The sequence below is a fragment of the Salvia miltiorrhiza genome, chromosome 4 (genome assembly GCF_028751815.1).
Source record: "Salvia miltiorrhiza cultivar Shanhuang (shh) chromosome 4, IMPLAD_Smil_shh, whole genome shotgun sequence".
Taxonomy (NCBI): Eukaryota; Viridiplantae; Streptophyta; class Magnoliopsida; order Lamiales; family Lamiaceae; genus Salvia; species Salvia miltiorrhiza.
In genome coordinates this window covers 31,359,350-31,381,451 of record NC_080390.1, presented here as the reverse complement: position 1 = coordinate 31,381,451, position 22,102 = coordinate 31,359,350, and the positions used below count along the sequence as shown (strand labels likewise).

General features: G+C 38.3%; 3 protein-coding genes across 4 annotated transcripts; all 3 read right to left on the bottom strand.

Annotated features, from left to right (window-relative positions):
- Positions 1-536: 536 nt before the first annotated feature.
- Positions 537-2,560, bottom strand: LOC131019922 (glutaredoxin). The gene is made up of 4 exons (XM_057948548.1): positions 2,169-2,560; positions 1,121-1,209; positions 932-1,030; positions 537-824 (listed from the first exon to the last, which is right to left on the bottom strand). Exons 1-4 carry the CDS (start codon positions 2,267-2,269, stop codon positions 739-741), a joined length of 375 nt encoding a protein of 124 aa, XP_057804531.1. The 5' UTR covers positions 2,270-2,560; the 3' UTR covers positions 537-738.
- Positions 2,561-13,867: 11,307 nt separating this feature from the next.
- Positions 13,868-19,722, bottom strand: LOC131019899 (uncharacterized). Of its 2 annotated transcripts, XM_057948518.1 has the most exons (13): positions 18,998-19,722; positions 18,093-18,228; positions 17,738-17,868; positions 17,423-17,624; positions 17,075-17,313; positions 16,872-16,983; positions 16,632-16,776; positions 16,406-16,548; positions 16,165-16,334; positions 15,701-16,006; positions 15,569-15,624; positions 15,280-15,491; positions 13,868-15,194 (listed from the first exon to the last, which is right to left on the bottom strand). In XM_057948518.1, exons 1-13 carry the CDS (start codon positions 19,205-19,207, stop codon positions 14,011-14,013), a joined length of 3,246 nt encoding a protein of 1,081 aa, XP_057804501.1. In that variant the 5' UTR covers positions 19,208-19,722; the 3' UTR covers positions 13,868-14,010. The 2 variants fall into 2 exon arrangements, with proteins under 2 accessions (XP_057804501.1, XP_057804502.1); XM_057948519.1 differs by lacking the exons at positions 18,093-18,228; positions 18,998-19,722 and having other exon boundaries at positions 17,734-17,869.
- A 246-nt stretch (positions 19,723-19,968) lies between these two features.
- Positions 19,969-21,229, bottom strand: LOC131019907 (mevalonate kinase-like). Its single transcript, XM_057948530.1, has one exon. It carries the CDS (start codon positions 21,220-21,222, stop codon positions 20,059-20,061), a length of 1,164 nt encoding a protein of 387 aa, XP_057804513.1. The 5' UTR covers positions 21,223-21,229; the 3' UTR covers positions 19,969-20,058.
- Between the last annotated feature and the right edge of the window lie 873 nt (positions 21,230-22,102).

Genomic DNA, 22,102 nt, shown 5'->3' with positions numbered 1-22,102 from the left:
GTGTCTGAAATGTTGATTTTCTAACATTTTTGCTTTATAGAATTTCTTAACTCTACGCTTTTATTTCTCTAAAATTATCTCGAGATAAAGGAAAATGATAATCTTATATCAATAAATAACAAAGGTTTGTCATTTTATACCCATCTTTAATCCATTTCTACCTTCCTTCTTTTTTTAAATCCATTTTTACCTTCATTCTTGTCGTCTTTCTCACCTTATTATTTTCCAAGTGAGCTTTACCCATCTCTTATGATTAGCAAGCGATTGAATAAGAACGTGGTTCATCTTTTATACATTAAAAATAGGACTTTTCGCCATTTGTAATTCGAGCTACTTCTAATGACACCCCAAGTTACTCTAGCCATTTGTAATTCGCGCTAATTTAAAGATCACATGACGATGAGGTGAATTTAAATCGAAACCTTTAACTTTATGCATTAACTATTTTACCACCAGACCTTAACCTTATGCATTAACTATTTTACCACTAGACCAATATACACACTACTACGTAATGCTAGTTAGCTCATCGATCATGATACAAGCTAGGCAGCCATAAATATGCCACTTTAAACGGAATATTACAAGAAATGCTGCTGAAAAACAAAGGCCCTACAACAGCAACTCTATTAGGACAAAGTGTTTACTAACTTTTAATGCACAAGTTCCATAATTTATGTCATTGGATTTATTGTTGGAGTAAGTAAGCTAAGCTCATTTCCATCCACTAATGGAAGTTCAGGACTGCATGCTTTGTTTTGGAATTGCACCAGCTTCAATCAGCAATGGAACAAGTTGGCCCTGCTGGTGTTTTGCCATAACCACTGCAAACAGATAGAGAATTCAATCGCAACTTAAACTACGAGTGTTCATCAAATAAAACTAGAGATACCTCTTTGTCTGCATTACTTATTAGTGATCAAAAACTTACCATCAGAGCCACCTATGTGTTTGCCGTTGATGAATACATTTGGGACAGTTCTCTGCCCCGTCCACTCGTGCAACGCTGCCTGGATCTCATCACCATCGGCTTAAGGAAGCAAATAAGAAACTTGTCAGCTTCTGTGATAACGGAAAAGCACAATGTATAGTCAGATGAAGTGTGGTTTTTCAAACTCACCTTCCTCATCTAGTTCAATGACTTTATAAGTTGCTTGTAACTGGGAAAGTAGGTTCTTAACCCTAGGGCAATATCCACAGTACTTCTTACTGCACCAAATATAATTAGAGGAGGTTATTTTTTAAGATTAACCTATATATATAAAAAATCGTACTATAAGTTAACCCATCGTTCGCTAAAATGGATTGAAACTTTGGGATATAAGAAAGCCTCCATGATAATTTCTATCGTTTAAGCTAATTTTGCTTGATCCATATCCCCATTAAAAGGGTAGGATTGGAGAACTCCAAGTATTGAAGATAAAAACACTCAATTATGTATCTTATCAATCATGAAAAGTAAAAAATCTTTTAAGACAAGATTACAATCCAAACTTACTATACATCACTAGTGAGCAATCGAGCTTGACCTTATTGAGCAAAAGGAATGATGAAATAACTAGAAAGACTTGAAGATCAATACACTATGAGGGCATTTATTTGTGTGAAAGATTAAATTGATAAAAACATACACTTAAATACTTGAAAGATAAGATGATCAAACTAAGTTCTGAATCAATCAATGCATCTACTTGAGAAATAAGAGTGTACATAAGTTTTTATAACTCAAGATTACTGATAGCCCTCAAAGATTGGTAATGTTTGGATCCAAAAAAAGAGTAGTATACATAAGATACTAACTCGAGTTCGAATCCGACAAACATCTTCTAACTTGATAGCCATTTAAAGAGAAGCACATACCAACTTGCCAGAAAATAAAAAACAGAGTCAATAACAGAGATTATTATTATTACTTTTTATTTACAACTATTGATCAATATGTTGGACGCACATCAATGATGGTTTAGCCAATTTGATCATAAAACAAAGGGAATTTTTTTCACCAATCAATAAATTCAGTTTACAACGATAAATCATGAACAACACATACAATAATCAATCTTCCACAACAAATCCCCAAACCAAAACTCTGACCATAGAAATCAAAATTTTAAAATACAAATTAATTAATTAATAGTAAGAAATAAATAAAGAGTTCTAGGAATTACCTGAAAACTACAACTGGATTTGAGGAAACGATCTGCTTGGCCTTGGCAAGCGCCATATCTATGTCTTCCCTTTTAAGCGTTGAGCTGAATAGTGATCCCATTTTTGAGCTCTGTTTTCTCGTGCTTTATATATTTCTGCAAAATCAGGGAGAAGGAAACAGGTGTTGGGTGTTTGGATCTGCCTAGTGTCCAAAAACACAGATGTCGGATTCTGAACTTGAAATCAAAGCAAGCGGAGCATTAACTTCTCTTTGGTTGGGTTCTATTTTTCTGTTTTTCTTCTTTTTTTTAAAGGAAAGAATGAGAATTTCATATTTAGATTCTATTATTTGTAGCGTTGGGCTTGGGAACGAAATATCATCTTTTTCTTTTTGTTTTGGTCACAACCAACTTGTGTAATAAAATTAGGTGTTTTCATTGTTTATTGGGGTTATTAGCCTCTAAATACACGAACTTTTTATATTTTCTAAAATTTAACATGACTTTTATTTTTAGCTCACAAATACACGAACTTAGCATTTTTTCTGATTTTTAACATTGACATGAAAAAACTCTATTTATTGTTGAGGTGGAGGCCGGAATACATGACGTGGATTACGAAATATGCACTTGAATAGAGTAATTTGATTCATTATTTTGATTAGAGAGTGAATGACATGGTATACCGGCCTTCACGTTAATAGTAAATTAGAATTTTTTTCTTATCGATGTCAAAACTAGAAAAAATGCTAAGTTCATGTATTTGTGGACTAAAATTAAAAGTCATGTTAAATTTCAGAAAATATAAAAAGTTCGTGTATTTACAGGCTAATAACCCTTGTTTATTGTTTATTGACTTTTTCTTTTCCTGTTTAATTAATCTATCTATATTATGTTAAAAAAGTGAAATTAATTTTATTAATGGTAATTTTGTAAATAAAAATGATTCAAATGTATGACTTACATAATTGATGGATATATTTAATTATTCATATTCTTGAATTATTTGTACTTTACTAGAATTCAATATACACAATTAAGTGTGATTTTGTGCAGAAATTGCTAGATTTGAATAAAGAGGAACAATTGTCAAAATTCTGGGATCGCTGAGCAAATATGAAGAAAATTGAAAAAGTTGGATTCTAGAAGAATTAAATTAATTGAAAGATTAATTTAATTAATATTTCCTTATAAAAATTGTGGCAAAACTGAATGCACCATTAAATTCATGGAATTCCAGATAAAATGTAAAGTTCAAAAGTTGCAAAATTGGGGAGAAGTTCATAAGTTTTATTGTAATTAACCCATTTATATATGTCCTTATAACTAGTTGATTTTACTAAACTTGTAATGAATCTATAATTTTGTGAAATGCCATATTTAGTCCTCGCATAAATTAAGATATCATTAATTATTTAGAGCATCTCAGTGGGCAGGTGCTATAAGAAGACGCTATAAGGTGGTCCTCATCTTAGCGCCTCTCACTCCATTGCATTGGCTTTATAAGAGGCGCTATAATTTACATTTCCATTTAATCTCATTTTTACTCTTCTATTTTAAAATTCAACATTTCATTAAAATTAAAATTAAACATTACATTAATTAAAATAAAAACTAGTCCAATAATTTAGATAACTAAAATTTGAATTCAACATTAATTAAAAAAAATACGGTAATTTAAATCTACACTACATGAATCCTTTACGCCTGAGCACTTCTTGGACCATGTTCTGGTGCCATGCCAATTGATCCTACAACATACTCGAAGTGTCCGTGTTGATGATTTTGAAATCGAGCTTTTCCCTTTTCACCTTGGCTTCTCTAATTTTTGCTTCAGCAACTTTAGCTTTACGTTGACTTTTGCTTTGGTTGGTTTGGATTTTGCTTCGGCGATGGAACAAGTTTGGATGATAAATTCTTCTATGTCGTGTGCAACGCGTTCCAGTGCCTTGTAGTATTGTGCCTTTTCCGTTGAGGATTCCACTTTCTTCCCCTTGCCTTTATCACGCTTTGTTGCTTTCTGGCCTTGGGGCTTTGTCGGGATACTTGGCTCTGAAGATGTTGTTGTGGTCTGCCCTTCGGAGCCCTTCGACTTCTTGGAGGAGTGTACACCCTCTCCCTGAGATGCGAATCCCTGACATTCGCACAAGATTATCCAAGCTTTGAAATATTGCTTGAATTGGGCTTCATTGTTGGCCTCGTAGATTTCTTGCACCTGCTGAGGATTTGCTCCTCACTCATTCCATTAGCTTTGCATTTTCCGTAGATCGCTTCCCGCACTTTGACGTTCTTTTGGACGCGTTGAAAGTGGGATTTGATATGCATGTTCTCACAAGCAGGAGCTCCCTCAGGTTTATTGGTGTTGAATCTCTGAAGTGATTCCTTTCCAATATTGGATAGCCTTTTTGCCCGTCCCCAATATTGAGTTGTGGGTAGCCTCCGCCCATAATATGCAGATGATCTCTGTCTCTGTGGACTTGTACTCAGTGCGGGCCTTGGAAGACTTTGGCTTCGTGCCTTTGGCGGCTTCGGCTTCAACGATGGGCGGTGGGTTCGCCGGGGTTAGAAAAGAGCCCGGGGAAAAGATATTCGAGCCTTGAAAGAAGGCACAAACCCATCATCATAGAAGGACTAGGAACACCCGAGCCTTCAGCGTATTTCTTCAAGTAATCATCGAATTGACGATCCATTTTTACACTAAATATGAGAGAATAGATTGAGGGAGGAAGAGAGAATTGTGTTGGATGTGAAAAATGAAGTGGGGGAAGAAGTAGTATATATACATAAATAAAAAGAAATTAAAAAAGTGGGGAGGGGCAAAGAGCCGTTTGGGGCAACAATAAAAAAAATAAAAATAAAAATAAAAATAAAAGAAAAAAAGGGTTCAAACGGTTGACGAATTTCAAAGCTTTTTTGTTTTTGTTTTTCAAGTGTGTGCCAACATGCACTCTATTTTAAAGCTTCTGTGCCTGGCACCATCCATCAACTCGAGCACGAGCTGGGGGGAGGGGGGACACCAACGCGCGGCGCTGCGCAGCGTGCCGGATCGGTCTGGCACGCTCTCTTTCCTCACGCTTGAGATGCTCTTATATATATGTGCAAAATTTTTTGTGACACGAATTTTAATAAATGTTGGATGAGTGTGTTGTGAGTGGAGAAATAAACCCACTTTATTTTTAGTATTATGTAATGGGTAATGCACAAAAATAGAAAATGCATACTCTTGTGGGACGTACCGAAATGACAAAAAGTACAAACTTTAGAACGGAGCAAACATAGAAAATGCATACTCTTGGCCAGGCTGCTGCGGGGCGGCGCCGCTTGCTGGAGACGGAGAGGGAAGGTCCGACGCGAGATCCAGCGGCTAGGTATTGGGGTATGGGAGACAGATTCACTTTAGATTTCCTATTAGGGTGGAATGGAGTGGCTGGTGGGTGAGATCCGACGGCTAGGGTATTGGAGTGTGGGGAACAAATTCACTTCATATTTTGTATTAGGGTAGAATTTAGGTCAAATTTAATTTATTTGTTAATAATATTATTGATCACAATTTTATTAACAATGAAAACTGCAACTCACATAACGCAATTATAGTAATAAATAGCAAGCAGAGTATCGTCTCCACAGGGACTGATAACCGAAATAACTCTAAGTACTTTCAAATTAAACTATCACAGTAGACATGCAACCAAAATAATAAGGAACGATTAAAGATAAAAGCAGGGCGAATAAAAATTAAATATAAAATTCAGATGATAAACGACTGATCCCAGGGTTGTAAATTCATTAATCAAATTCACATAATCAACCTATTAATCCTAATTACCAGTTTAATCCACCTATGATGAGAGATCACACAATTAGTCAATTACTCTCGCTAGAGCAGCAACGATCGTAAATTAGTAAAATTATCTATCTCCGCCAGGTCTCAAGAAAATCTACTAACTCCCGAAAGCGCCTAAGAATAGCTCCCTATGATCCACATATTTCCGTCAGGTCTCAAGTTTAATATCATATCACACATTCATGAATCCGCTAAACAGTTATCTCCGCTAGGTCTCAAACCGAATAGCTACACATGCAAATTATTGATCAGATAATTCACAAGAATTCAAGCACCAGGAATTATAAATCATACACTGGAAGGCAAAAATGTATTAACAAATTAATTACATAAATCTAATTATTACAAACTCTAAAATCATATTAAAAATCTAGCCAGACATCAGAAAATAAATCAAAAGCATAATAAATAAACTTGATAAAATCCGAAAAGAAATCTGAACAACAACTTGAATGTTTAATTCTTCAATCTTGGAGGAAAAGAAATCTAATCTATGAAAGCTATAAAATTCTAATCTAAAACTGAAAAATATGAAAAGATGAGGAACATGGGTGAAAAGAGGTGAAGAGATGTGTCTAATAGGTCAGACAAATGACCTATATATGGGCACAGGAGATAAATACAGTGTAGAACTCGAAAATTCGGAAATTCCCATCGGGCACTATTCACTGCTGCGCGCGACTTTCTTGTTCTGGCCATATCTTCCTCGTCCGAACTCGGATTTGCAAATCGTTTGCGCATACTAACTCGTATCGAGATGAACTACAACTTTAATTAATACCACCGGTCCAAATTCAGAATATATATTTCTGTAAAATTCATCAAAGTACGAGCAAGAATCATATTTCACAAGATAAAACAATTTAAGCACAAAATAATCATCAAACACTCAATTCCCTATAAAATAGACATCATATGAACACTAAAAACTATGGAAACATGAGTGTTATCAACTATAGATATATAAATCAAATAATTATTTTATAAAAGGTATAGGTCGGTCCGATTAGGGCTGAGCATCGGTTCAAAACCGAACCGAACCGAACCAATTTGGACAAACCGAAACCGAACCGACCTTGGAGGTGGACGGACCGAACCGAACCGAGTGAGGGCTGAAAACCGACCACAACCGAACCGGCCGAAACCGATCGGTTTCGGCCGGTTCCCGAACCAACCGATTTTTTTTTTTTTCAAAAAAACCGAAAATCTGCAGAATTCTGTAAATAACAGCATGTAAAATTCGAAAAAAAACCATAAAAAAACTGCTCAAAACACTAAAGAAGTCACTAAAATAGCCTAAATTAAAATACTAAACAAGCAAACAACATCAATTCCAAGTCCTTAACAAATAAATCCTAAACAAGTCCCAAATCAACCAAACATCAATTCAAGTCCTTAATACAAATGTTCAATAATCCAACATCAACATAAAAATGAGAATTTAAAAGTTTTAAGTAAACAACACAAAAGTTTCAACTTCAATTGCTTCTTCGTCATTTGGCTTCAAGAATCAAGACTCCATCATATCTCCATTCCCTTCTTCACAAACAATGCCAAGACTTGCCAAAGCTACAAAAAGAAAACAAGCAAATAATTAAACAATGTAAGTTAAATAAGGAGATATGAAGAAATAATTCACAAGTAAAAAGACCTTCTTCATGCTTTTGAATGGCCTCTATATCCTCTTCGATTGTTATGGCTTCCTTCGACTTCCTTAACCAATCTTGGCAACAAATGAGACTCTCCACAAGTTTAGGAGACAATGAACTCCTAAAAGGATCAAGAATCCTCCCCTCGTGCTAAAAGCGGACTCGGATGCCACCGTAGAAATAGGCACCGATAGTACATCCCGAGCAAGATGAGCAAGAATAGGCAATCTAGGTTGGTTAACCTTCCACCAAGATGTTATGTCAAAATTCTTTGAATCATCAACTCCCCTTTCTTTCTCACTTAAATAGACATCCAAATCATTAGAAACACTATCTCCTACACCTCGCCTTTGTTTTTTGAACTTGTCAATCAAAAGATAAGGAGTTGAAGAAGTTGAGTCTTGTGAAGACTCAACTTCTTGACTTGTTCCATGACTTGAAGCTTGAGAATGAGCTTGATGCAAAGATTTGTAAGCTTCATACAATTCATAAAGTTCCTCCTTCACACTTTTGGCAATAGATTCCCCAACATCAACTCCATATACCTCAATAAGTATGAATTCAAGAACTTCAAACTTGTATCTAGGGTCAACAACAACACTAAAAAAGATGAGCTTGTTCATTTTTCTTGGATCACCCCAATACTTATCAAATTTCTCCTTCATTTGCACCCCCATGTCCCTCACATCTATGGTCGAATTAGCCACCCATTCTTTCAACAAGCAATACATATTGGTGATCTCATGCAAAAATGCATTTGAAGTGACATACAATGACCCAGAAATCCTAACAGTCAACTCATAAAAAGTTTTCAACACATTGCTCATCTTTTTTGCATTTTCTCAATCAACAAATTCAGGTACACCCTCACTCTTCTCAAGTTCAATCTTATAAGAGGGATCTTTCAATTCAAAGATGTCAAAAGCTTTTTCAAATTTGCAAGCAACATGCAACATCAAGTATGTTGAATTCCATCTAGTAGGCACATCCAACACTAAAAGACTTTTGCACTCAATATTTTCCTCTTTGCAACATGCAATGAATCTTGCAAATTTAGCAGGTGATTGCTTAACAAATTTAACAGCATCCCTAATCCTTTGAATGGATTTATCCAATTTTTTCAACCCATCTTTCACAACCAAATTCACAATATGAGCAACACACCTCATATGCACAAATCTACCACCAACCAAACAACAATTACGAGCAATCAATCTATTTCTCAATGCAACAATAGCTGTGCCATTTCCCCCTCTTTTCTATTTTCAGCCATTAAACTGAAACAAAACCAAAACAAAACCAAATCAAAACCAAATCTGACCTTAAAATTCATATACCTAAAGACAAATCTGTCCATTCATTCAATTTATCAAACAACAAAAAATTTAAATCTGGCCCTAAAGGTCTAAACACATTCCATCGCCCTAAATCTAAACACATGAATGTAGAAAGCATAAGATAGAAAATAGAAAGCATAAGATATTGGTTTACCTTTCGAAGGAGGGGAGAAAGGTGGCGGGGGAGGCTTCAGCGGCGGTCTGGACGGCGTCTGGCTCGTGCTGGAGACGTCAGAAGCGGGGGGCGGCCGACGACGGGTCTGGCTCGTGCTGGTGCTGGCGTGCTGCCGTCCTGGTCTGCTCGTCAGTCGTCCTAGAGGAGAATGGAGGCGCTGGGCGTGGACCGCGTGGTCGCCGGTTAGAGGGGCGGCGGCTGGCTGGGCAGTGTGGAGAAGAAGAATGGAGGCGCTGGGGGTGGCCGCCGATTAGAGAGGCGCCGGCTGCCGGCTGCGCGGCTGGGAGGGAGGGAGGAAACTAGGGTTTCCGAACAGGAGAAGAGAGGCGCCGCGACTGTATGTTGAAAATGGGATGAGAAATTGAGACTAGGGTTTATTTTACCATTTGTAATATAAAATATAAAATAAATAATATTATATATATATATATATATCATCGGTTCGGTTCGGTTCATAACCGAACTAAAACTAAAAAACCGACAACCGAACCGATCCCCATCGGTTTTTATACTTAAAAACCGAACCGAACCGACAACCAGAAATTCTAAAACCGAACCGAACCGGAAATGATCGGTTCGGTCGGTTTTTTCGGTTCGGTCGGTTCTATGCTCAGCCCTAGGTCCGATTTCAGCGAATTCGAGTGGGTTCAGACCCGGACCGACTCAAAAAAAATTTGGTCCTAAAAAAAGACCCGGATCGGACCGAATATGCATATTGGGCCGGTTTGGTCCGGACCAAATCCATCGGTCCGAGTCAGTGTAGTGGGTCCGGGTTGGGTTTGCTCACCCCTAGCCGAGAGAGGGATTTTGGGAGTGATTGCTCCATATTTAGCCCAACCATTCCATGATTTTTGCACAAAAAATACTACTTCCGTCCACAAAAAATAGCCCCTTTTTACAATTTTGAGATATCCACAAAAATTAGTCCTTTTCCATTTTTGAAAACTATCTCTTATATGGTGGGCCTCATTTTCCACTCACAATACAATTAATTATCATTATTAACACTACTTTTAAGTGAGCTCATTTCTCCACTTACAATACAATAACTATTTTTATTAAAACGCGTGCCATCCACCTTTAGGATTATTTTTGGTGGACGGATGGAGTATGAAATAAAGAAGAAGAAGAAGAAGAAGAAGAAGAAGAAGAAGAAGAATGAGAATTGTGTGTGATTCGGGGTGAGCAGTCGGTCCGGACCAACGAAACCGAGGACCGAATTTTCAAAAAAAATTGGACCGAACCGGACCAACTGAAACCTTAGGACCGAACCGAAACCGGACCAAAACCGCCATCGGTCCTCAGTCCGGTTCGGTCCAAAACCGACCGTTTTTAAAATATTAAAAATTAATAAAAATATTAATAATATTAATAAAAATATTAATAAAAACATTATAAATTAATAAAAATATTAATAAAAATATTAGAAATTAATAAAATATTAATATATTAATAAAAATATTAATTATATATTTAAAATATATATATTCGGTTCGGTCCGATTTTCGTCGATTTTGGCCTCCCCGGGACCGGGACCAAACCGAAATATTTTCGGTCCAAGAAAATAGGACCGGACCGGACCAATACATGGACCAAAACCGACCCGAACCGAAAAAACAGATCGGTTCGGTCCGGTCCGTCGGTTTTGGTCCGGTTTTGCTCAACCCTATGTGTGATAGTGAATAGAAGATGGATCAATTTATAGATGTAGAATAAGATATGTAAAAGCAAAAAAAATAAAATTTGAAGAGAGCCGCATGGAACGGCTCCCTGCCAACAAATCTGCCATTTTACCGTTGCCTTTTTCCGATTTGCGATTTTTTTTAAATTAAATTGCAGGAAAATATGTGATTGGATCGTGCCATTCATGTGCCCAATTAGTTCATGCTTTGCGCTGAGCGCGGAGGAGAGAGCTGGGTGCGGAGGGGACGGCGCGGCATTGGGGGGGGGGGGGGGGGGGGTTCGCGCCCCCACTGTGGGTGCTCTAAGGAAAATAATTGCAAAAAAAATGGTGGGAGAGTGTTTTGAATTTTATGGTTTATGCGATTGGCCGTGTTTTTGCATAGGGAAAAATGCGCCCCAATTAATTATGGTCTAATAAGTAGTTGAATAACACCTTCAAAATGCGCCCCAACTATATACAATTATGCACCGTATGAAAATGCACCCACATTTAATCAGGAATGCGCTCTGGTACCCAGATCGTGGGTTAAGAATTCTGGGCAAATGTTGGAGAATTTTTATTCAATTTAAATTTTGTCAATTTTGCACTAAAAAATCTATGACACCACTGCAATATTCCCCATGCGTGTACCAAACAATTATTTAAGGGAAAATATCATCAAAATTCTTGTAGTTTCGCTCGTTTCGCATTTTCTCCATGATCTAAAAATTTCTCGTTAAAATCCTTGACCGTTAATTCGATTCTTAATTTTCCTTAATGACGTTTTCCGGCCATCAATTACATGACGTGTCACTTATGTGGCGGAGCTTTTGCTGAGCCCAAAACGGCGCCGTTGACTTTCTTTTTCCACCAATTTCCTACTTTATCGATTCATGGTTTAATACATTATTATGATGATGACGATGATGATGATGGCTGCGTTATCTTCTTCCTCTTCTCTTCTCTGTAATTTACTTGACCATTTTTCTCTCTCTCTCAAGGTACAATATGGCTCCCTCTAACCAGGGGGCTTAGCCCACTGGCCACCAGGTCCTCACTTAAGTGAAGTGACCCGGGTTCGATCCCTCTTGGGAGCGAATTGGAGATTGGGAGATATAAGGTGGATTTTGGTGAATGGAGAGATAAGGTGGTTCTTGGAGTGGATGGGGAACTAATTACTAACATCTAATATGACTTTGCCCGATCAAAAAAAAAAAAAAAAAAAACAATATGGCTCCCTCTCTCTCCAATCAATCTCTATCTCGTATATATAACTATTGAGGATTTGCTCATTTTCATCACCATTGCCCCACTCTCTGCTTCTCCGATTGGGCCAAGGTTTAATTCTTGATTGTACTTGCTCAACCATGAAGTAATTAATTTTGGAGGCAGCGATACCTATCCCGGAGAAGGACAATCTCGACTACTTCGCCGCCATATGCCACCGCGACCATCTCTACAAGCCTGCCGCCTCGCCACCACCCCCGCCTCCAGCCCCTACCTCACATTCTTCTTCAATTGCTTACAGTGGGTTGGGGATTTTCTTTGATGAAGAACCCTAATTTCACAAGGAATTTCTATTCGGAAACAATATAGTCAAATGACCATAATGAAGATTGAAAATCAATTTTTGGCCCCTAATCTTAAAACATCAAAATATAGCCATTAATTAGGTGGTATGCCTAATTTGCCCTTTTTACTCGGCTGGGGTGATTGCACGACCGCTGGATGATTGCGCGGCCGCTGGAAGCTTATGGGTGAGTTGCGCGCTCACGGGGAAAAGCCAGCGCCCGCTGCGCGTACGCATCATTTTATTACTTGGTTTTATTTTGAATTTCCGTTTAAGCACTTCCCTGTAGGGTTTAGATGTTCCATTTAGGGTTTAGATTATCCATTTAGGGTTTAGATGTTCGATTTAAAGTTTAGATTATCCATTCTTAGATGATCCATTTATGATTTCTTGATTCTATTACTGTTGTTTCTATTGCACGTATGGCATTTATGGCACTATTAGTGCCATAAGTGCCAAAATGACCATTTTACTTGATTTTATTTTGGATTTCCGTTGGCACTTTTGGCACTATTAGTGCCATAAGAATAGTGCCAAAAGTGCCAACGGAAATCCAAAATAAAACCAAAGTAAAATCTTGGCACTAATAGTGCCATAAGTGCCTAACCCGACCCGGCACGCGACCCGCATGCCTGATTCTACCCGGTCCATCTCATTAAGGGTAAAAACATCCAAATCAATAAAAATGGCCAAATTTTATGTTTTTTCAATGTGTGACCATAAATTGTGTTTTATGCTTCATTTTGGCTACTTCAAAATTTTACTCTTTCTATTCGTGCTCAATTTTTTAGTTTGATTTCAATAAATCCTCAAATAATATATAAAACGACAACGTTTTATATTTATTAATTAAACACAATCGTTTTTCTCGCCGCAGAAAATTAAGCCTACGTGGAATTCCGATCCCCATGTCAGCATAAGTTAAAGGGAGGATTAATTTTAAGGGAAAATTAAGAATCAGGATTAAGGTCAAGGATTTTAACGAGTGATTTTTAGGTCATGGAAAAACAGATGAAACTACCGGAATTTTGACGCTATTTGCCCATTTTTTAAATATTCAAATGGATATATAATACAACTATTCGAAAAAGTGGGTAATTTAGGTAGATACTTCAAGATAATTGGGTAATTTGATATATTACCACATGAATAAATGGTTTATTACAAAATATTTGACGTGTGAGCGAAATCTGATGTTGTTTTGTCCAATTAACATTAAAAAAAATCAAAAAATACAAGTAATCTTTTTATAACGGAAAACATTTTAGGTGTTTGATTGATATTATCTGACACATTTATGACTCAATTCTATTTATGCTTTTGATTGATATTATCAATAATTTATTACGTATTTGTAACTCAACTTATAATTTAAACCTTTGATTGTATTTTTTTTTTTTTTTATCCAGATTGTATTTACTTTTTCAGATGTATACACAATATACAAATTCATGAGAGAAACCAAGGCATGCAATGCATGGCTGAAGAAAATTTACGAGCTACCCCGATTTTCCTCAATCTATCATGAATCATTGAAAAATACAAAATAAGATCTGAAAAATGCTGACATCCCCTGTTTATGCTCATCAGTCACGCCCATGCATGCAAAGCTTGATGGAAACCTCTCATTTGGATGCAAAAATGTCTTCCAACTCCTTGTACAGCCCCCTCGGCTTCGCCTTATAATCCGTCGACGTTGATGCCGACGCTGACACCGACGCCGACGAGCTCCCACTTCTCTTATTCCTCCAGAACCCACTCCACCTCACCTTACTCGAAGAGGGGTCAGTTGGAGTGGACGGCTTGCTTCCTTCTCTGCTGAAACTAGACCTCGCTATCTCCCTTATATGCCTCAGCCACGGCTTATCCCCGGAGCTCCGGCTTCCAGAGCTCCGATTCCTGCTCGTGGTATCCGTCTCACCGGGATTGTTGATGGGAAACCGCCGGAGCAGATTCTTGATCCAACAATGAGGCAAAACCAGCAATGCAAATCCAATGGCTGCCGTTTCAAGGCCAAGAAAAAACGAATATGTGATGGGATCCAACTGCTTGATCTGCTTGTACAATGCATGCCACGCTTTGATGATTTGTACTACAAATGCTAGCAAGAACACCAGCACCATTGCAATCCCTAGCCTCCTCTCGCCCTGGGGCGAGAGCTGCTTGTCCAAGAGGACAAGGCAGCACGCAAAGATCACGAGCTCGCAGGAGACAGAGATGATCTCAACAAGCTGGAGCTTCTTCTTGATGAATGGCTTCTTGAGCACCATGAAGAAGAGCTGGAATGCGGTGATGCAAAGCAGGGCGATTGTGGGGGTCCTCGATGTCCATGTTTGGGAGTAGGCACCCACAAAGATGCCAAGAGCCACGCGCCTCGCGGATTCTAGCAAGGTATAGTAGATCCTGAGGATCCCGAAGAGCTTCTGTATGAAAGGCGCCTCTGCATCCTCTGTCTCATCGTCTGAGGCGATGATCCTGTCGCCCGGCTTGCTGAGGCTGCTTCCGGAGATCTGTGACAGCATGTATTTTGGAGGGCCTCTCAGATCCTCAAAGAGAGGGCCTAGGATGGTTAAGTAGATGGAACGACGCTCGTTCTTCCACGTCCATTGGCCTCTCTTGCCGGGGCCTAATGTGACTCGAATGAGCTCCTGATACCAGTGGAATGTTTGGCCCTCTTGGTGAACCTCTTTATATTGAAGCAGCTTTCCAAATGTGATGCCGAAAGAGAGGAATATGAGCAGGCAGAGTAGCATGAAAGCTACTAGGCTTAGCACGAGAACACCAACAATTGTGCCAGAAGGCGTTGCTCCTAACAATGCAGACATGCAGCAATGTTGCTTCAGATGATAAGTATGTTTTTTTGTGTGCAAAATGTGGTGTTTTCCGACGTGTACCTTTGATTAGTGATGCTGATGCTTCGGAGATGCAAGGTAGTGCTAGGATCAGAAGAAAGATCTCAAATCTTGGAAAAATGAGTGCTCCATAGCTTTGTTTATCCTTGATTTGCTTCTTGAATTTGAGGATCATGAAGAGTAGAGCATGGAGCAGTATCAAACCGCCTCCGATTACAGCTAGCCAGAACATGCTTCTGCTGAAATCTCTCCATCTGGAAGAAACAGTAGACATTCATCTAGCTGCAGTGGCAGATTTGGCCTAAAAAATGGTAAGAACGAACATGTTTACCCGTGTGAATTCTGTGGATCCAAAATGTATTCTGCTTCTGGCATGGTAGACTGGCTCTGTGTTTAAAAGGCCTCAATTAGTATGCAGAAGTAAATAGCAAGATTGGAGTGAAAGAAGTAGTTAGATCTTTACCTCAAAATATGATGCATACTCCAAAGGGTTCAGAGGCAACCCAAAAACCTTGGCTGAATCCACATTTGCAGCTTCGGGTTTAAGGCCCTCAACGAATATTGAATCGTGATCTTTGGGAGCACGAATCAGCCGATCCTTGGGTGAAGTTGAGCCCACCATGACTAAATGCAGGTCGCCCTTCTCCCATGGGAGATTGAAGTAAGGAATACTCCACTGTAAGCCTCTTGCAAGCTCATAATATTCGACAGGTAAGGTGACTCCTAACCATTTACACAGTGCAAAAATTTGAATATGCGATGCGATTCTCTGCACCAAGTAAGATAACGTAAGATCACTTAATGCTATGTCAAACATGAGCTAAACAGCATCAGTTTGACCTTTTATTCAGATTTTTCTTAATTTTTTGTGATGATGGATAGCTTCATCTAAGAATAAAGATTATAGTAGTAATAATGGGAGATTACAAAGAGATTTCTGGCAGGGTCGAAGCACAAGATAGCACTCGGTTTGGAGTATGCTCCAGAAGATAGCAAACTTGCTGTCGAAACAGATAGAAAGCCGGCAACCAAAGCTGTAATGCCAAAAGCAGTGGTGGCAAAGTACGAAAGCACCAAAGATTCAACGGGTGCTGAATCTAAAGAGAGAACAATTAGTGGAGCAAAAATGGCAAATTATGGTAATAAGAAGAAAAGATTTGAGTCCTACAGTGCCTGACTTGCAGAGTATTAGATGCTCCGTTTCCATTCCCTGAAACATCGGATGTCACATTTTCAGGAACATAAATGGATATGGCATCGGTCTCTGCTCGTATATGGGCCGTGTAGCTTCTCCTACTCACCTCTTGGAAGCTGTGGAATGCATAAACAAGAGAAATTTTACCAGCTGTGGAAAAATGTGTAGTTGAATGTTTATATACAGCAGCAACTATCACCTCTGCAAATACCCTCCAGAAACTGATACATGAGATGAGTTGAAACCGAATACTGGCTTCATAAATTTGATCATGACAAGAATACTCTTCTCTTTTGTCCGCATGTCACATGTTGTGCTCAGCCTAACAGTTGGTCTTTGAGAATCTAAATTCATTCAGAAGCAAATAAAATTTCAATTTCTGTGGAAAGACATTATAGTTGCTTTATCCTCGAAGCTGTGTTCGCATTCTTTTGCATACCATAGAGAAACGTTACAGGAGATACGGGAGCAACGGGGGTCCCCTGTCTAGTGATCACCAAGTTCGACTGCAGGCTCACAGTAAAAATAGCCATGTTTGATATATTAGTAATCTGCACGGAAATCCAGAGGAAATAAATATCAGTAGGAAAAAAAAAAAAGGTGTTAACAAAGTAGAGTTAATCTAGAGAGGTGAAAATTAACCTGGTAGCCAAATCTACGCTGTCCATGGCTACTCCCATTTATGGGAACGAGTGATCCTTGATTTATGTCGATGGAGTTCAAGATTTCAGCAGACGAATTCATGACAGGTTCGGTGAAATACAGATATATCTTTAAGAACTTGTCCTTGTTAGTTGCCAATATAGTTCTAGTTTCAGTGCTTATCTGAAGCAGCCTTTCGGGTATATGAGTTCTCATGTTCACAAGCACACTTCGTTTATCTGAAGAGAGAGAGAGAGAGAGAGAGAGAGAGAGAGAGAGAGAGAACTGCACATTAGTAATGTGAATAATAAACATGATTAGACCACAACTGTTTATGATCAAACTCACCAAAATGTATTACTAAACTTGAGTTATCTGTTCTTGTAAATTGGTTTCCTGCAGAGTCTGTACAGAAATCTTTGTCCATTACCAGGATCAAGCGTCCATATCGAACTCTCTCAGATACGCTGACAACTAGAGAGTATTTCATGCTTGGCTCGATAACGTTGAGTGTATTTGGCAAGACCTCTCCAGCACCATAAACAAGAAGCTGTTGGGCAAGAACACAATCATGAATCATAGATTTTATGGTTGCGAGTAAAAAACCTGCTAACGAGCTAAACATATGAAATGCTATCGAGTCCTAGCTGACCACGTACTCACGTTGCAGGCATTTACAGAAGGGCACATGAAACCACCACCACAGGGCTCACTGAAAGATATGTTCACTGAAACACGAGAAGCACTTGTAAAGCTCGTCGCTCCTGTTAGATGCGCTGTGGGTTTAACCGTGTCTGCAAAATAGAGGTACAGCTCAATCAGGTACTGTCTATGACCATGCTAGGCTGCTTATTTGAGTAATCAACATGTCACAAAAGATTAGGAGCATAAATCAAGCATTGCACATTGCTGTTTCATTCACAGATGTTATGACAAGAATCATATATTTCTTGAAAGATAGACTTGTGAAATGAAAAATTATCGTGATTCAAGAGAATTAGGGAGGTTGCTCGAGTACCAATGGTCCAGTTATAGCTCGCACAGGCAACTCCCCGAGACCCTTTCGTGCACACCTCAAATGAATGATTCCCATCTAATAATCTTGAATACGATATCCTTCCACCTTCACAAGCTGAATCCTTGCCATGATCCAGCTGCATTTTTCGGATATGTCAAAACTTAGTAGGCAAATCCAAAGAGCAGAGCCAAAATTGCCAGAATATGATTAGCAAGTTTCTCCCTTTCTTACAAAATAAGCAAAATTGTATGCAGCCATAGGAAAACTCAATTTTCAGAGCATAATCTAGTATTCTAATCTTCCTACAACCGGACAATGGCTGCTTAGTTATTTTCCTCTTTGCAATATATAAACCATATTAAAAAATCAACTTGTTTGCAGAAACAGACATCCTTTTATTTATTACCTCTGCACATGGTATACAAGAAAACTTTTTATTTTTACTTTTTTATGGAATCAAACAGGAACTCATGCAAACAGCCTATCTCTATGAATAAAATTGAAACTTCTCATTAGTATTTTACGTTTTATGGTGCATGCACTCAATGGCGGACACAGGTGAGAGGTGGGGGGGGCTTCAAATTTTTATCCAAAAGCCCTTGTCATCAAATGGAATCATAGAAAAATTGCCTTCTAAAAATCTCGAACTCTACATATAAAAAATATAGCATCTTATCAAGATTTTTTCAGCGTGCCCCTGAAATTGCACTGAACTATATGTGAAATGAATCATTTCATGGAGAAAGATTCGATTTTTTCTTTTCTTGAACTACAAATCTTGAAAGGTGAAAATATAGCACATCCTTTACATCATATCTAGATTTGTTATATGCACATAATAAAATCAGAAATTCCCTTTTCTTTTTAGTCTGGTGCAAGTGTGTGTGTGTGAAATGAGAGGTGACCTTGCAAGTGGTGGAACAGTCGGAGCAGATGGTGTCATTGCCAGCCACCAAAACTTGGAAAGAGAAAGTGGAGTAATTTCTGTTGGAGAATGCATGAGGAGTCTCCAGTAATTTCACAGCCACCTCAGAACCATCGCAGCACACTCCCAAACTCAAAATCAGAAAAACCCAACAATGCAGAAGCAAGAACCAAGAAAACCTTGACCCCATTTTGCCAAACAAATTTACACTAGCACAAGATTTACATGAATGAACAATGTGTTTGCTATCAGATTGCTGAAATTCTCCAACAACTGTCAACAGATTAAGACACACACTACAGTCTACAGCTAGTAATGCAGTGTGTGTGTGTGTGTTTGTGTGAAGAGAGAGAGGGAGAATAAAAATTAAACTAAATAGATATAAAAGGATGGTAGTGGTGGAGAGAGCACATGACACTGACAAGGCAACTCAGACTAGTATGTGTAATGCAGTGAAGATAAGAGAGAGAGAGAGAGAGAGAGAGAGAGAGAGAGAGATTCCCCTGGACCCTGGTAGTATTAAATGAAGACTGGGTGAAACAGTTCCATCAATTCTGATTCTGAGCCATGAATGAATGAGATGAAAAAGGAGAAAGACGTTAAAGTTTTCAATGCATTTTGACGAAATTGTTGCGAACAAGAAAGCGACCCCATTCAACAAAGGCAAAAAATTGAATGAGGCCTTAGCTATTTTTGAGCCTTTCATTTTTCCATGTGTATGTGAAGATAAGCAATTGGAATATATCGATTTCGTATGTATCAAACTTTGTCGTGTGTTTTTTTTTTTTTTTTTTTTTTTTTTTTTTTTTTAAATTGAAAAGGTTTCTTTACTTACAATTCTTTTGAGTGGTACAGATGCAAAATATAGATTGCAACAACAATGTAATAGTTCATACAAGAAAAAGTAGCTAGCATGAAAAAGCTATACGCACGGACGCAGAAACAAGAGGATAAAAAAAAGGATAGAATGATTTGATCTGCAAATTATTATTTGAAGATTGAGGTACAGATCTTACATTTGGGTGTTGCTTCTGGGCTATGTTAAGAGAAACCACTAAAGCTAATCTCCATGCCTCTTCCACCTATTCCGGCGATCAAACATTGGAATCCACTTTCTTCTAGCTCTGCAATTACTTTGTCAACCACCGTTCCTGCTAATAGAGTAGGTAGCAGTGTGAGAACGCAGCCTCCTCCACCAGCTCCTGTTAGTTTAGTGGCTAGCTTGTATTTTAACGTAGTTTTGATCACAGTCTCGATAGAACCGTGGCTGACTCCCATGCACTGGAGTAATCCCTGATTCATCTCCATCAGCTCCCCTAGTTTTTCCTCTTTCTCAGTTATAGCAAGATCATCAGAAACTGGTGACTGGATGATGGCAGCCACCTCATTGCTGATAGAATCAACAGCTTTAAATACAGAGGTCATGGCACCACCATGCCTCGCTGCCCTTTCTGACACACCAGCTACCAATGCTCTTGTATTTCTTCCAACTTTCGTGTTAGTAACGAGCATCTTCAAAGGCATATTCGTCTTGATACGTGTGAGTTCGCCAGACCTAAATTTTATCATGTTTCCGAAGGTGCTTACTGTATTGTCTATCCCAGATGGCCTCCCATGGATCATCTTTTCACCTTCAAATGCCCATTTGTTTACCAGATCTAGTTCACTGTCCCCAAATGTTTGCCAACCTTGATGGCTAAAATCAAGTTTCAAAGAATCAGATAGTGCAAGGAGGGCAGCAGACAGTGCAACACAAAGAGCAGCAGACGAACCCAAGCCAGAGCCTAATGGTAGCTCAGAATTGACAACAACTTTAGCTGGCTTATTACCATGAATTGATGTATACAGCCAAAGGAAAGCTGAAATTCCTGAAGCAAGTCCAATCTTAGCATCTGCTAAATTTAGCTCTTCAACTAATGCATCAATTGCTTTTGCGGTCTCTAATGAACATGATGAAGGTGAGGAAGCAGACTTGCCGCCCAGTTCAGGCAGAACTTCCTTAAGCTTTCCAACTGGCCAAGAAAATTCCAAGTCCACATCCTTGAGCTGGAGTTTTAGTGCATCGTCGTTATCCTCGGGAGTGGGGAAGCGGAGAGATACATAAGTGTAGAGATCGATGGCGGCGGCGACGGCGGTGGATCCGTGAACGACGGCGTGCTCGCCGGCGAGTATGATTTTCCCAGGCGCTCTGGCTCTGACCTCCATACTATTCCCTTCAAACTTTGTCGTGTGTAATGTATTTATGTTGCTATTTATGTTGCCTGCAGTTTTATTTTATTTTATTCTACTTTTTAAAATCTCTTACTCCTTTTCGTTCACGAAAAATATGAATTATAAATAATTTTTACCACTCATTCAATAATTTTGTCTTAAAATTCGTTCTTCTTCCTAGGAAGTTATTTGAGGGACGAAGAGAGTATTTGTATTTATAACATAACATATTTATTTATTATTTATAATTTTTTTAACTAAACTATTTTTTTGATAAATTAACAGTATTAAATAAAGAAATTTAAAGGCTTTTTCACTAAGCTATTAATATTTTTTTAAAATCTTGTGGTATAAATGCACTAGAAGATAAAGAAATACGATCGTACAAGGAAGACTCAAATGTCATTGATATTGAATATTTTGATCGTTCATTATTAAGATTTTAAATTTGTTTATATACTTTGAAGTGTTGTTTAGTAAACTATCATTGTGTTTACCCAGAGTAGTATGATTTTAAGGTTCTATTTTTTTCTATGGTTTTCGTTGTGAATTGATGTGAGCAATTTAATTTTTTATATTTTTCCTCATTTTATAATCAAAAATAAATTTTAAGAAAAAAAATTCATTGGTTGAATTTGATCCAATTACTTAGTAGCTCGAGATGGGCTGAGTTGGGCTTACTAAATGTAGCCCGATAAATTTTCGAGCTAGCCCAATTCAACCCAGTAAGTTCTCAAAACCTGATGGTTTAGGGCCTGGCCGACATGCCCCGCCTAATTTGCCAGCTATACTTATGGGGCTTCATCTAATATTACTCCCTCCATCCCAATAATAATGTCTCAAAAAAATAGGATGCGCAAATTAAGAAAATGTA

Bases quoted from the DNA above. Each gene is read 5' to 3' on its own strand.
- LOC131019922 (XM_057948548.1), bottom strand. From the start codon at position 2,269: ATGGGATCACTATTCAGCTCAACGCTTAAAAGGGAAGACATAGATATG. The intron at 1,210-2,168 runs GTAATTCCTAGA...TATTTGGTGCAG, and splicing joins AATCCAGTTGTAGTTTTCAG to TAAGAAGTACTGTGGATATT. The intron at 825-931 runs GTAAGTTTTTGA...ATCTGTTTGCAG, and splicing joins ACACATAGGTGGCTCTGATG to TGGTTATGGCAAAACACCAG.
- LOC131019899 (XM_057948518.1), bottom strand. From the start codon at position 19,207: ATGGGGTCAAGGTTTTCTTGGTTCTTGCTTCTGCATTGTTGGGTTTTT. The intron at 16,007-16,164 runs GTAATCTCCCAT...TACTTGGTGCAG, and splicing joins ACCCTGCCAGAAATCTCTTT to AGAATCGCATCGCATATTCA. The intron at 15,625-15,700 runs GTAAAGATCTAA...TTTTAAACACAG, and splicing joins AGTATGCATCATATTTTGAG to AGCCAGTCTACCATGCCAGA.
- LOC131019907 (XM_057948530.1), bottom strand. From the start codon at position 21,222: ATGGAGGTCAGAGCCAGAGCGCCTGGGAAAATCATACTCGCCGGCGAG.